The sequence below is a fragment of the Drosophila busckii genome, chromosome 3R, assembly GCF_011750605.1.
Source record: "Drosophila busckii strain San Diego stock center, stock number 13000-0081.31 chromosome 3R, ASM1175060v1, whole genome shotgun sequence".
In the NCBI taxonomy this organism is placed as follows: domain Eukaryota; kingdom Metazoa; phylum Arthropoda; class Insecta; order Diptera; family Drosophilidae; genus Drosophila; species Drosophila busckii.
In genome coordinates this window covers 13,427,082-13,438,797 of record NC_046607.1, presented here as the reverse complement: position 1 = coordinate 13,438,797, position 11,716 = coordinate 13,427,082, and the positions used below count along the sequence as shown (strand labels likewise).

Genomic DNA, 11,716 nt, shown 5'->3' with positions numbered 1-11,716 from the left:
ACCATTCCCACCATTCAAAGCGCTTAGAAATTGTAATTTAACACGTACACCTAGGCGCATAAAGCTTTTGTGTATTTTCAACATTTTTGGTGTACGCCTCTGGATGACTCTCGTCGTTTCACATCCACCAGTCAGCCCCGAACAGTTGACCTGTTGGTCCTGCTCGAAATTTGCGAAACACTGAATTGATGCAAATTCAAGGCAAATTCTGCAAGTAATGTTAGATGTACAAATGTAAATAAATTTTGATTTGATGGTTTATGTAACTTTTTCAGTTTTCTTTAAAAATTTGTCATAGTTTCGATTATAAGAATGAACATTGACACCTAATTGTTTTTATTAAAAATAGCTATTAGGAAGTAAACATTACCTGAGCCCTGCATTAAATCCTGGCTACATCCATGCTTCTAATTTGCAAACGCTTACATAATTAAATTTTTAGCTGGAGGTCCAACGTGCGCACTGATCTTAACACAGTGCATGTCGATCGCAGACTAAACCTTTATTCAAGGCTTCTCTGCCGACCGCGCTGCGAGCTCTCGTTGTATTTGCTCTTAGAGAGAGACTATTAATTTTTCTCGCAAAGATCATCTCTTTCAAGCTTAAGCTCTCTTAGTGTCGATTTTTTCGGCTGCTTAGTTTCAGTCACTCGCTGAGAGAAAGAGACCAAGCGATATAACGGGCGCAAAAACGAAGAAGCAGAATAAGGAACCCTCTTATTATATTAAAGCTAGATCCAGCTTATAATAACCTAATATGCCAACACAGTATTATTGTATTATCACAGCGAGCAAATCAAAAATCTCTTACACTTTACTATCAAACCTTCTCTCTCAATTTTTGTTTATTTTACCCACACACATTTGTTTGTATATAACATTTTATTTGCTTCGCTGCGTATATAAATCATATTTAAATCAATTACATATATGCTTTACAAATTAATTGCATAAATAATAAAAAGAGAATATGTATAAGAAAAGTATTCCAAAAATATTTGCTGAACAACTTAATACATTAGTTTGTGTATTCGATTTGCTTTGTGCGCTTACAACTACAAATTGTTAAATATCAGCATTTAATGTTATATTAATGTTTGCATTTGTTCGCATTGTTCGTATTCGAGAATGTTGCAAGAAATAAATAATTATTAATAAAATGAAAATGATAAATTCAATGCATAAATTCAGAAGAATGACAAAATACACAGTCGGCTGTCGAGAAAATATAAATAAAATATTATAAAGCAAAATAAACAAACTTTTCAAAAGCTGTTGCGTACTTAAACTTTTTGGTAAACTGAGGAATGGACAAAAATTGTCAAACTGTTTAATGAATTAATAAAAATAAAATTAAAAGTCACTACTAGTTGATTGGTTAATATTTGAGTTTCAAATTCGTTCAAGTTGTAAACATTTCAAGTTAAACTAACTAACTGTCTAATAAAATAGGCTAACTAGTCGCATGTTAACTTGGTTTACTGCCTTTTACAAAAGCACGAACACAAAATTGCTGTCGGCACAACAAAATATTTTGTTTAATATCAATTTGTTGTTGTCCATCGCTTACAACTAATGCCAACTTAGCTATATAAAAGTTAAATGTTGAAAATATGTTACATAAATTGCTTTGTGTGTGTGTGTTTGTGCACAAGTTAATGTTGATTGCTTTACTTGTTAATATGCGTGATAAGTTTTATGGCATTGCTTGTGTCAGTTTGCTGATTTGTAACGATAGTTTGAGATACACAACTCCTGTATTAATATATTTAGTCTGCGGATACGCTAAAGTAAACCTGAAGCATTAATATGCAAAAGCTTAGATGTAACTGGGCGGCATGAACTGCAGTGAGGGCGCTGTGGTTCACTTGGCTGCTGGTGGTGGCGGATTGGTGCTGCCAAAGAGCTCCTCATACGACGGAGCTGTAAACAGAAATAAATGTGAGTAAAAATAGCAGCAATAGGTTGACTTATGCTTACGCAGTGCCTGCGCCTCTGCCGCTGGACGGTGGATAGAGCCCGAAGCTGCTGATGTGGAAGGCAATTGGTTGTAGTTGACTGCTGGCGGTGGCGTCAACGCCAGCAGCGTGTACTGCGGCGATTCGGGCAAAGGATACGGTGGTACATGCGGCGGTGGATATGATTGCACCATCATGGGACTGGACGAATAAGGCATATAGGGCACATTGGAGCTGCTGCGTATGCTGTTGCGAGCCGAGGGGCTGCCAAACTGCGATGACTGCGAGCCCGAGGTATAGGAGAGATCCATGCCAGCCACAGCTGGACTAAGCGTCGAGTCCGAAGTCGTTGAGTTAAGCGAACTGCATTCGCTGTACTGCGATGAGTGCGTTGGCGAGCCAATGGAAGAGTCTAGCGTGGGATAGACAGTTAAGGCAGCAGCTGGTTCAAATGGATTGCCAGGCACAGCAGGCATAGTATCTGGACCCGGTGGTCCATCGTCTGGTCGTGGCGGCAGTGCTGGACGCACCGAGCTGAGTCGCGACGAAACATCCTGTGAGTAAACCTTAAAGGGTAAGTTTAGCACCAAATTTTTGAAAAAGCCACGCAGCACAGCCTCGACGCGCAGTTCATAGGAGATGGTGATAACACCGCTGAACTCTTCATCGGTAGGCTGTGCCGTATCCGGCATTAGCAGCTCGTGAGCAAAGCTGCGCTCGCTTTTCTTTTGCACCGAGCCCGTCTCCTTGTTGGCAATGGCAACGCACTCGACCTTTTGCACACGTAAAGGCACATGACTGTAGTAGGTGACATACTGCAAAATGCTGTAAATAAAAACAAGCATAAATTAAAGTGCAAGCTATTATTATTTGGTGTAGTTGAACTTGCTTGAAGCGCAGCTTCTCCACCGTTGTTGTGCTGTTATTCATAACGGTAACACAGATGCGTAACGGTTCACCACGCACAGCAAAATCCTCGGGTAGCAGTGCCACCATGGTTATGGGTCTGGTGCCAAACAAGCTAATCGTCTTTGTAATTTGCTTCTCCAGCGGTGTGGGATTGTTGCGATATGTTGCCGGCAATGGCATATTCTTCACAACCGTAAATGGTATGGTGTGTCTTTCGTCGAATGTCCAGGGCCTTTGTATAAGCACACGCATCTTGTACTTAATGCTGCCATAACTGCCACGAAAGCTGGACGGCAGCTGACGACCAAGTGCTACATTAAAACCAAATGTATGCTCGCCAGCTGAGAGCTCCAAGCCGCGTGGCTCAAATTCTGGCAAAGCAGTTTCGCTATGCTCATACGTCTCCTTGCTGGTATAGAACAAGCTGCGCGTGTATTCGTTGTTGTTGGAGTTTTTGCGCAATATTTCCATCCATTTGCACTTGCCCTTGCCGGTTACCTGTATTTTTATTGCTGCAATGAAAATAACGTATTAATTCAAATGCACTGTTAAAGCAGCCATCTAGCGCTTAAATCTGCAACTGTAGCAAGAATATTAACAGTGCTGCTGTTAACAGCGATAGACTCTGTGCTCGATAACACGTTGCTCATGGCTGCCATCACCTGCATTATGGTGGATAATACTCGCTAACCTGGAAGCCGACACAACTTCAATAATTGACGTTTGTGTCGAATATTTATTTAATAATTGTAAAAAAAGCACTTGTCGCAAACATAATTTGCACAATTACAACTACAAGTGATTACACATGCGTGTGTGTAATGCAAATTTGTTCTTTATTATTTGCTGTGCTAATCTCAATGTAGCGAAAAAAATTCGCTACGACACAATCTCAAAATGAATACCAACTATATAGCGAGTGCATTGTGCTATCATGGCCAGCCATTGCAGAAAATATGGGAGGATGAGCGTGGAGTGGACGATTTGCGGCATTTGAATCTAACGCAGCCCAATTACAGCGTCTATCAGGAACGTCAGAAGTATTTCACATTTCAGGAGCGAGCCAAGCGCTTGAAAATCCATCAGTTCCTGGCACGCAAGGCAAACGAATTGTATGACCGGCAACTGGTGAGCCATGTTATGGAGGACTCCTGGCTGGCACAGGTGAACAACTGTTTTGCCCCGCAGCCGCCATATGAATACTATATGAATATTAAAGACAAGCGCATGGCATATGCACACCGCATGTCTGTACTAAAGCAAGGCGATATTATATGTGCAACGGTGCTTAAGATTATAACAAATGCAAATCGCATTATTGTCAAGCCATTGTGCACGGCTGAGCCACTGCATTATTATCTGGCGGATATACCCATTAAGGTAACGTTAACTTGCGCTTGCTGTAAAATGCAATTAACGATTTTTATTTTTAGGCATGCATAATGCAAGACCAATGGGGTCCTTTGCCGCTGGATAAACAAGGCAATCCACGTGCGTTTGCTGTAAACGATCTAATACGCTGTGAGGTTTCCAACGTATCTGCAGATGTGGAACGCCTAACGCTGGGCATGGTGGCAATTTATAATAAAACGCCCAACATTCAGCTAGGCCTATGCGATATTAATGATTTTCCCAGCTATTATCGGTAAGAGTATGAGACAATTTATGCTTTAACTATTGTTTAAAACGCAATTACTTGCAGTAAAATACATAACAAGGAGCCACCGCCAAGTGTACACTATGAGGAGCAGCTTAAGGAAATGCTGGAATTTGATAATCCCAACTATGATGTGCTATTCCAACTAAATGGACTGCTGCCAAACGAGCAACTATCAATGATGAGCACGCTCAAGGCTGGCTTCCCAGACAACGAATATGCAACAGAGCTGCGCCAAAAACAAGCCTCACAGTGGGCATTTCGGTAAGTAGAACAGTTTCAAAACAAATGACACAGCTGGTTGTAGCTAAGTGGAGAGTTCAGCAAAGGTTGTAGCTTGAAATATGAGCACAGATAACATAGCACAGCCAGCTGTGTATTAAACTATAGCAAACAGTAGTTAACATAAATATATATAATTGTCCAAAATATCTCATTGCTTGCACTCATTGCACACACATCCATCTACACCCAACGACACTCAAACTCGTATCAGCTCCGTGGCTGATGGCATTGAGCACTTTAAGAATGGCCAACAAGTTGAGGCATTCCAATGCCTAAACAAAGCTTTAAACATTGATCCGCGCAATGTTGAGGGTTTGGTGGCGCGCGGTGCGCTCTACGCGAATCGGGGCAACTTCTTAAAGGGTCTCAAAGACTTTGAAACGGCGCTCATGTTGAATAAGTACCATGTGAATGCTCGAAAATATATGGGCGAAACTTTGGTGGCACTGGGACGCAGCTACGAGGAAGAGAATCGCATACCGGAAGCTGTTAAAGCATACAGCGATTGCCTCAATCTGTTGCCACAGCATGAGCAGGCGCGCAGCTCATTGGATGCACTGCAGCAGCGACCCATGCCCAATGCAGGCGCTGGCTTTATGTGTATGCAGCCGCAGCCTCAACTAAGCAACGAACTGCTGCATTTACCCAACGCCAGCAGCAGCAATGCTGTTTCCTCGGATGACTCCAGCAGCTCGAGCACCGGCAGTGACAACGATACACAAGCCAACAGCAACAAGCGTAAGTGTGTTTAAGTGTTGTGCTTAGCACAGTTTTATGCCAATAGTTTGCTCTCATTTTAGTGCAACAGCCTTTCTATGCGCTCGAGCAGGACAAGCGCGCCATAAGCGATGCCTTAACAGCAAATGAGTTCAAGCTGGACGATGACGAGACCATGAGCAGTGTGCGTAAATTGCTGCGCGACGCCAGCAAGCACAAGAAGGCCAAAAAGAAGAGCAAGAAGAAAAAGAGCAAGGAGCGCAAATACAGCGGAGGCAGCAGTTGTAGCAGCTCTAAGAAATCCAAAACAAAGGAGGACAAAACATCGTTGGCTACCGAAGCAGCACTGGAAATGCTTAAGAAAATAGACTACGCCGAGGCTTATAGGTAAATACAGCTGAAATTATAAATAATTAACATTTGAGCTAACTATTTTGCTTGCTTATTTGCTTATGCTTATACAATTCGCTTTTTAGTCAGGATAAGTATGCAAATTGAATATGTTTAATTTATTACTTGCTGCATATTTTATTGTATTGCTTTTGTTTTGCAGACTCATGAACAGCAGCTGCAGCGATGCTCAACTGCGCAGCCAACTGAAAAATTATTTTAAGCAAAAACAACGCTCGGAATCGCCACCGCCCCCGCCGCCGCCAATGCTGTCAACTACATCAGCCAGCAATCAGCAGCGTAAAGCAGCAACAGCCACTGTAACCAGTAGTCATAGTTCTTTGATGCTGGGCCCGAGCACTTCAAGATATGCAGCAGCTGCTGCTAAGGACGATGAGCAGGCACCGCCACCGCCGAAATTTCGTAATTATCCAGAACAACAACAACAACGACATCATCAACATCAAGAATATCAGCAAGAGCAACAGAAGCTTTCATTTCAAATCAAAAAACGTGCATTGCAAATGGATAAATTTGGACTGCTGCGCTTGGCATCGCATTCTCAAAGTCGCAGCCGCAGCCGCTCACCAAAGCGTCGACGCAGCAACAGTCGCTCGAACAGCAGACGCACAACTTCAAGGCGACGCTCGCATAGCCGCAATCGCAACAGCCGTAGCCCGAGTCGCAGTCACAACATACGCCGCTCCAGATCCAGACGTCGATATACACGCAGTCGGAGCTGCTCGCCGCCGCCGCGTTACGGTTCTGGGTTTAGGCGCTTCAACAACGGTGCGCGCAATCGTTACTCGCGCTCACCTACACGCACACGCTCGCGCTCCCGTAGCTACAGTCCTTGGCGTCACCAGCAACAGCATCAGCGTTTTCAGCCGCGCGGGCGTGGCCGTGGACGCTTTCAGAGACGCTGGCATGATGACAACCAACGTCATCATCACAATGGCCGACGTCGCAGCTTTGAACGTGATGTTAGTCCACCGGGTGTGGATGGACCCAGCATTGAGGAAGTCGACTCAATGATCAAAGAAGCACAAAAGGAACGCAAACAGGGTATTATTGAGAGCGACAAGGGCTTACTAAAGAAATGAGAGAGTCTCGGCGTTTGTTGTTTGACTTGGACTAATTACAATTTAAGCTACTAAAAAGTGGAATGGAATTGAAGTGTTAAGTTTATTCTTATACTTGTTTAATTTCTATCCATACTTAATAACCATTCAAAATGTAAATGCAAATGTTTACTAAATCCGCATAGAAATCCCAAATAAAGAAGCTTTCAAAGCACTTTGCATGTTATAGAATGCAAGTTACCTAAAAAAAAAATGAGTTCTTAAAAAATTTGATTTTAGCTTGCAAGACAAACAGGTAAGGTTTGTAGTATGTTTCTAAAAAAAACTATTAATATTTTATTTTTATTTTAGCAAATGCAAAATATAATTTATCAGAGTTTCTATAAATGTATGATAAGTACATATAAATATTTATTTTTTGGCACTATAAAATATTTATTTAAAATAATATACCCTACGCTTATTTGTTTACAGGGTGCAGCGCGCAATATCAACAGTTGATAATAGTAGTTGTTATTTTCCCTTACTTAATTCACACTTCGTATATTTCTATTTATAATAAAACGCGTGCTTCATCATTACGTTCCCCTCACTCGTAATCGTAACGAAACCGGCTATTTTACAATTGTTGGCGCTCTTTTAGCTCCAACATACACACACACTCAAATGCTAAAGAGAACGAAAATTGCATGACAGAGAGAGCGAGAGAGCGCACACACACAAATGTATTTGTATTAGTGCTTGGTGTCAGGTTGGTTCAATTGAAAATCGTACGAGCCAGAGAGCGCGCACATACAAGAAAACAAAGTCTGGAAGCTCAAAGAATAATAAAAAAAAAAAATACAAATAAATAAATAAGGCAGAAACCAAGTCGAGATAAAGTCCCCCCTTAATTCAGTTGATATTCGCCTGCCGGCAGCAGCAGAAGCAACTTTGAAGCTCGATTCAGGGGGGAATGTGTCTGTGTTTTGCCTGCTTCGGTTTCGATTTTTGTTTTGTGTGCGTGCGTGTGTGAGTGTGTGTGTGTATTTAACTGTGCGCACAAGACTTCGATTTAGAATATTAAACGCAATAAGTTTTTATTTAATTAGTACGTGTGTGTAAATTAAAGCCAACTTTACAAAGCGGGCAGCACAAAACCAATAAAAGTGTCGTGTAAGTGAAAAAGGAAGCAATCTGTTCTAAATTTACATAAGCGTGAATACCAAAGCTAAAAATGCACACAATGTCAAGTTGCAAATTTGCAAATTGTTGCAGCGAATGGGCATGCAAAATGAAATTAAATTAAACATTACCAAGCAATAAATTGAATAAAAGGTGTATTTAAAATAAAGCACGCGGCTAGTTTTGTGTTTTTTGCGTCGAAGTTGGACTTTGAACGATAAGCTCTCGCGCACCCACCGACTATAAACAACTATAGCAACAACAACAACAACGACATGTGTACATGAGAGACAAAGAACTTGAAAAAAAAGCCTTGCTTGCTGTTGTTGTTTTTGTTTACATGCGTGCGCTACACCTTTGGTGCAGCATATCAATTTCAAAACTATTGTGCATGCGCCAACTGAATGACAAACCGGATGAAAAATATATATTTTCCTCTCTTATCATTGCTTGCTGCATCAAGCTGTCAAGTTGTATTTTTTATGACAACTTAAATCTTTACGTGTGAAAAATATTATTTCAAAAGGCTTATATGATTTTTGAATTTATGTAATAAACTGAATTTAATAAGATAAATATTCTGCAATGCAATTTAACTTATATCAGCGGTCTACCGTATGAAGATAATTCTCAATCATAAACCTTTGACTAATTCTTTGCAATCGTCGCTTATCAGCCTTAGTAACCATGCACAAATCTCTCTGAAGGTCTCCCAGATAAGCTGCAAAACAAAAGCTTTGCTTTATCCATATCTCTGTTTTATCAGTAGCAATTATTGTTTAATTAAATTTGCAGTTTATACTAAATATTTGATTTTTTATTTATATTTTATTAGCGCTGCTGCAACAAAACTTCCATTCAACTATGTATTCGAAAATCTTTCGGGCTGTGATAATCGGCGCTCCCGGTTCTGGCAAGGGCACCATTTCGGAACGCATTGTCAACACCTTTGGCTTTCTACACATTTCCTCGGGCGATATTTTGCGCCAGAATATTATCAACAACACGGAGCTGGGAAGGAAGGCACAACGCTATATTGCCTCCGGGCAGCTGGTGCCCGATGAGATAGTAACAAAGACAATGCTGGGACGCATTACGGAAGTGGGCAACAAATCGTATATTTTGGATGGATTTCCACGCAACAGTGCCCAGGCGGAAATACTGTCGGCTCGTGAGCAAATTGATGCTGTCATCGATTTAAACATTCCGCATGATGTAATTATAGAGCGTGTGAAAAATCGCTGGATACATGCACCCTCGGGTCGTGTCTATAACATTGGATTCAATGATCCCAAGGTGCCGGGCAAGGATGACAAGACGGGCGAACCGCTAACCCAACGTGAAGACGACAAGCCCGAGGTGGTGGCCAAGCGCTTAGAGCTCTACGATGAGCTTATGCGTCCAGTGCTGGCCTGGTATGGTAAGCGTGGTCTGGTGACCAGCTTCAAGGGTCGCAAGACAAACGAAATTTGGCCACGTGTCGAAGTTTTTCTTAAGGAAAAGGCCAACAAATAAAATAGTTAATATGTCTACTTAAACTACATAAAGATATGTACGTTATGTGTAAATGCACAAGCTGCTGCAGCTAAAACAGACGAAGGTCGATGAGATGTGTTCAATTATGACAAATAATTCAATGGTCTGGGAGACTTTGGGGGTACAATTAATGGCAACTAATCAAATGTAATTGCGAAGCCTTACAAACTACTACAAGCGATATACGAGATAACAATAAAAAAACAATTTTTTAAGCAAGTAGGAAATAAATTGTATTGTTTAACGCTTACTGCTACTCAAATAAAACTTTGAACTCAACTGATTGTGTGTGGCTAATAAATAGGTATTATCAATATTTTCCTTTTGCACATTGATAACGAAACAGCAATAAACAAGCATAAACTATTCTTGGCATGTACTATAAGTAGTTGATTTGTACAAACAGTTTGTACGCTTTCCATGGCTTCCATGGTATGTGATATGAACGCACACAAATGCCCAACGTTTTCATATGTAGCGCAGTTTGATTTTGTGAGCCAACAGCTGTCTGTACAAAAATAGATTTCTCTTAACTACGCGCAGTGCAAGAGCCAAGTTAAGAGACACACTAAAACCATTGTTAATCACAGTCTGCGATTACATATGTTAATTAGCATATGGCTAATCAGCTACTACAACTTAATAAACAGCTGTTTTTGTTTACAAATAAATCTGGCGTAATTTTTATTAGCTAGCACAACACAACTGACAAAATAAAAACACTTTTACTATCTTGCATGCGCTTATCAGCACTATTTAAATTTACTTAAGCTCTATTGCCAAAAAGTAAATACAGGTATGCCATTTATTCGGACCGCTACTGTAATTGAGAGAGATGCGCGCTCTACTATTACTACTACAACCTTTTTTGGCACACGTATACGCACACAAATAAAGGGGCGCGTAGCATTTCCTCATATTAATGACCCCACAAACGAGAAGAGAACAAACCAAATACAAGCAATTGAATGCTTATCAATGAATGACGTTCCAATGCAAGAATTTACCGTACAAATTCCAATAAAAAAAACTTTTAATAAAGAGGCTGCAACGCACAATTACTTATGCTATGTACTACATACACTGATATACAAGCACATTTGTTATTGTTGTTGTTAAAGAGCTTCTTTGTTTATGCCAATGCGGCCATAACGAAGCCAACAATGACAACGCCAGCAAAAATAAAAAATTAATAAAAAAAAAGAGTTTTGTACACTACTAACCGCAAACTGTGCTCTGCCCTGACTCATTGGCTTATGATGCAAGTCGAGCTTGTGAAATACATATGTATGAGAGAAAGAATATGAAATTAGCTTTACCTCTTATTTTAACGCGTTTGGTTAGTTTCATCCAAATCTCGCCGCGTATTACTTGACCGGCATAAAAAATGCGTTCAGTATTTTCCAGTCGAATGCATAGTCGTTCGCTTTCCATGCTGCTATTGCTGCTGCTTAGATGTTCTTATTAAATACTTGGCCAAAAATAAAACACATCAAAAGGCCACATTTGAACGGCCTCTTCGGTATCACTGTGCAGAAACTACAACAACTACAATTGTTGGCCAATTTCTCTTTGTCACTTATGGCAGTTTTGGCAATTCGCTGCTAACACTCGAACTGCCAATAAATGGTTAATTGATGATTGCATTTAACGCGCACGATTTTTTGTTTAAATTATTTAAACCACAGCAATTATTGTTATTATGTCGCTCTATATGAAACTAGAATATATGTGAGCTAGAGATGGGTACGTGACGACTTTTTGTTTACTTCATACTAGTGCTGCCAATTTCGCTTTTTTTCCGTCAATTCGCGTAACCTACATTGGGGAAGGCGGGAATTTCAAATATATAACCGAAAAATGGCTTATATTTATAATGATTTCACAAAAGCGATTTCTCACGTATGTAGAGTACGAATATCATTGTTAAAATAAACATATTAATGCAATTTCATCACAGTGTTAAATAGACGTTTCTTATACTAACTGCTGCAAAGATATAGCATGAAACCTGTATGT

The 11,716-nt window shown here is 40.5% G+C and overlaps 3 protein-coding genes across 3 annotated transcripts; 2 read left to right on the top strand and 1 right to left on the bottom strand.

Annotated features, from left to right (window-relative positions):
* Positions 1-1,339: 1,339 nt before the first annotated feature.
* LOC108603480 (arrestin domain-containing protein 2) lies at positions 1,340-11,400 on the bottom strand. Its single transcript, XM_017992328.1, has 4 exons — positions 11,017-11,400; positions 2,847-3,378; positions 1,980-2,782; positions 1,340-1,922 (listed from the first exon to the last, which is right to left on the bottom strand). The coding sequence occupies exons 1-4, from the start codon at positions 11,129-11,131 to the stop codon at positions 1,864-1,866; spliced, it is 1,509 nt and encodes a 502-aa protein (XP_017847817.1). The 5' UTR covers positions 11,132-11,400; the 3' UTR covers positions 1,340-1,863.
* LOC108603478 (tetratricopeptide repeat protein 14 homolog) lies at positions 3,630-7,223 on the top strand. Its single transcript, XM_017992327.1, has 6 exons — positions 3,630-4,246; positions 4,300-4,511; positions 4,569-4,787; positions 5,020-5,546; positions 5,609-5,912; positions 6,079-7,223. The coding sequence occupies exons 1-6, from the start codon at positions 3,764-3,766 to the stop codon at positions 7,016-7,018; spliced, it is 2,685 nt and encodes an 894-aa protein (XP_017847816.1). The 5' UTR covers positions 3,630-3,763; the 3' UTR covers positions 7,019-7,223.
* On the top strand, positions 7,831-9,976 carry LOC108603482 (GTP:AMP phosphotransferase AK3, mitochondrial). Its single transcript, XM_017992330.2, has 2 exons — positions 7,831-8,152; positions 8,997-9,976. The coding sequence occupies exon 2, from the start codon at positions 9,026-9,028 to the stop codon at positions 9,674-9,676; it is 651 nt and encodes a 216-aa protein (XP_017847819.1). The 5' UTR covers positions 7,831-8,152; positions 8,997-9,025; the 3' UTR covers positions 9,677-9,976.
* Positions 11,401-11,716: the final 316 nt, after the last annotated feature.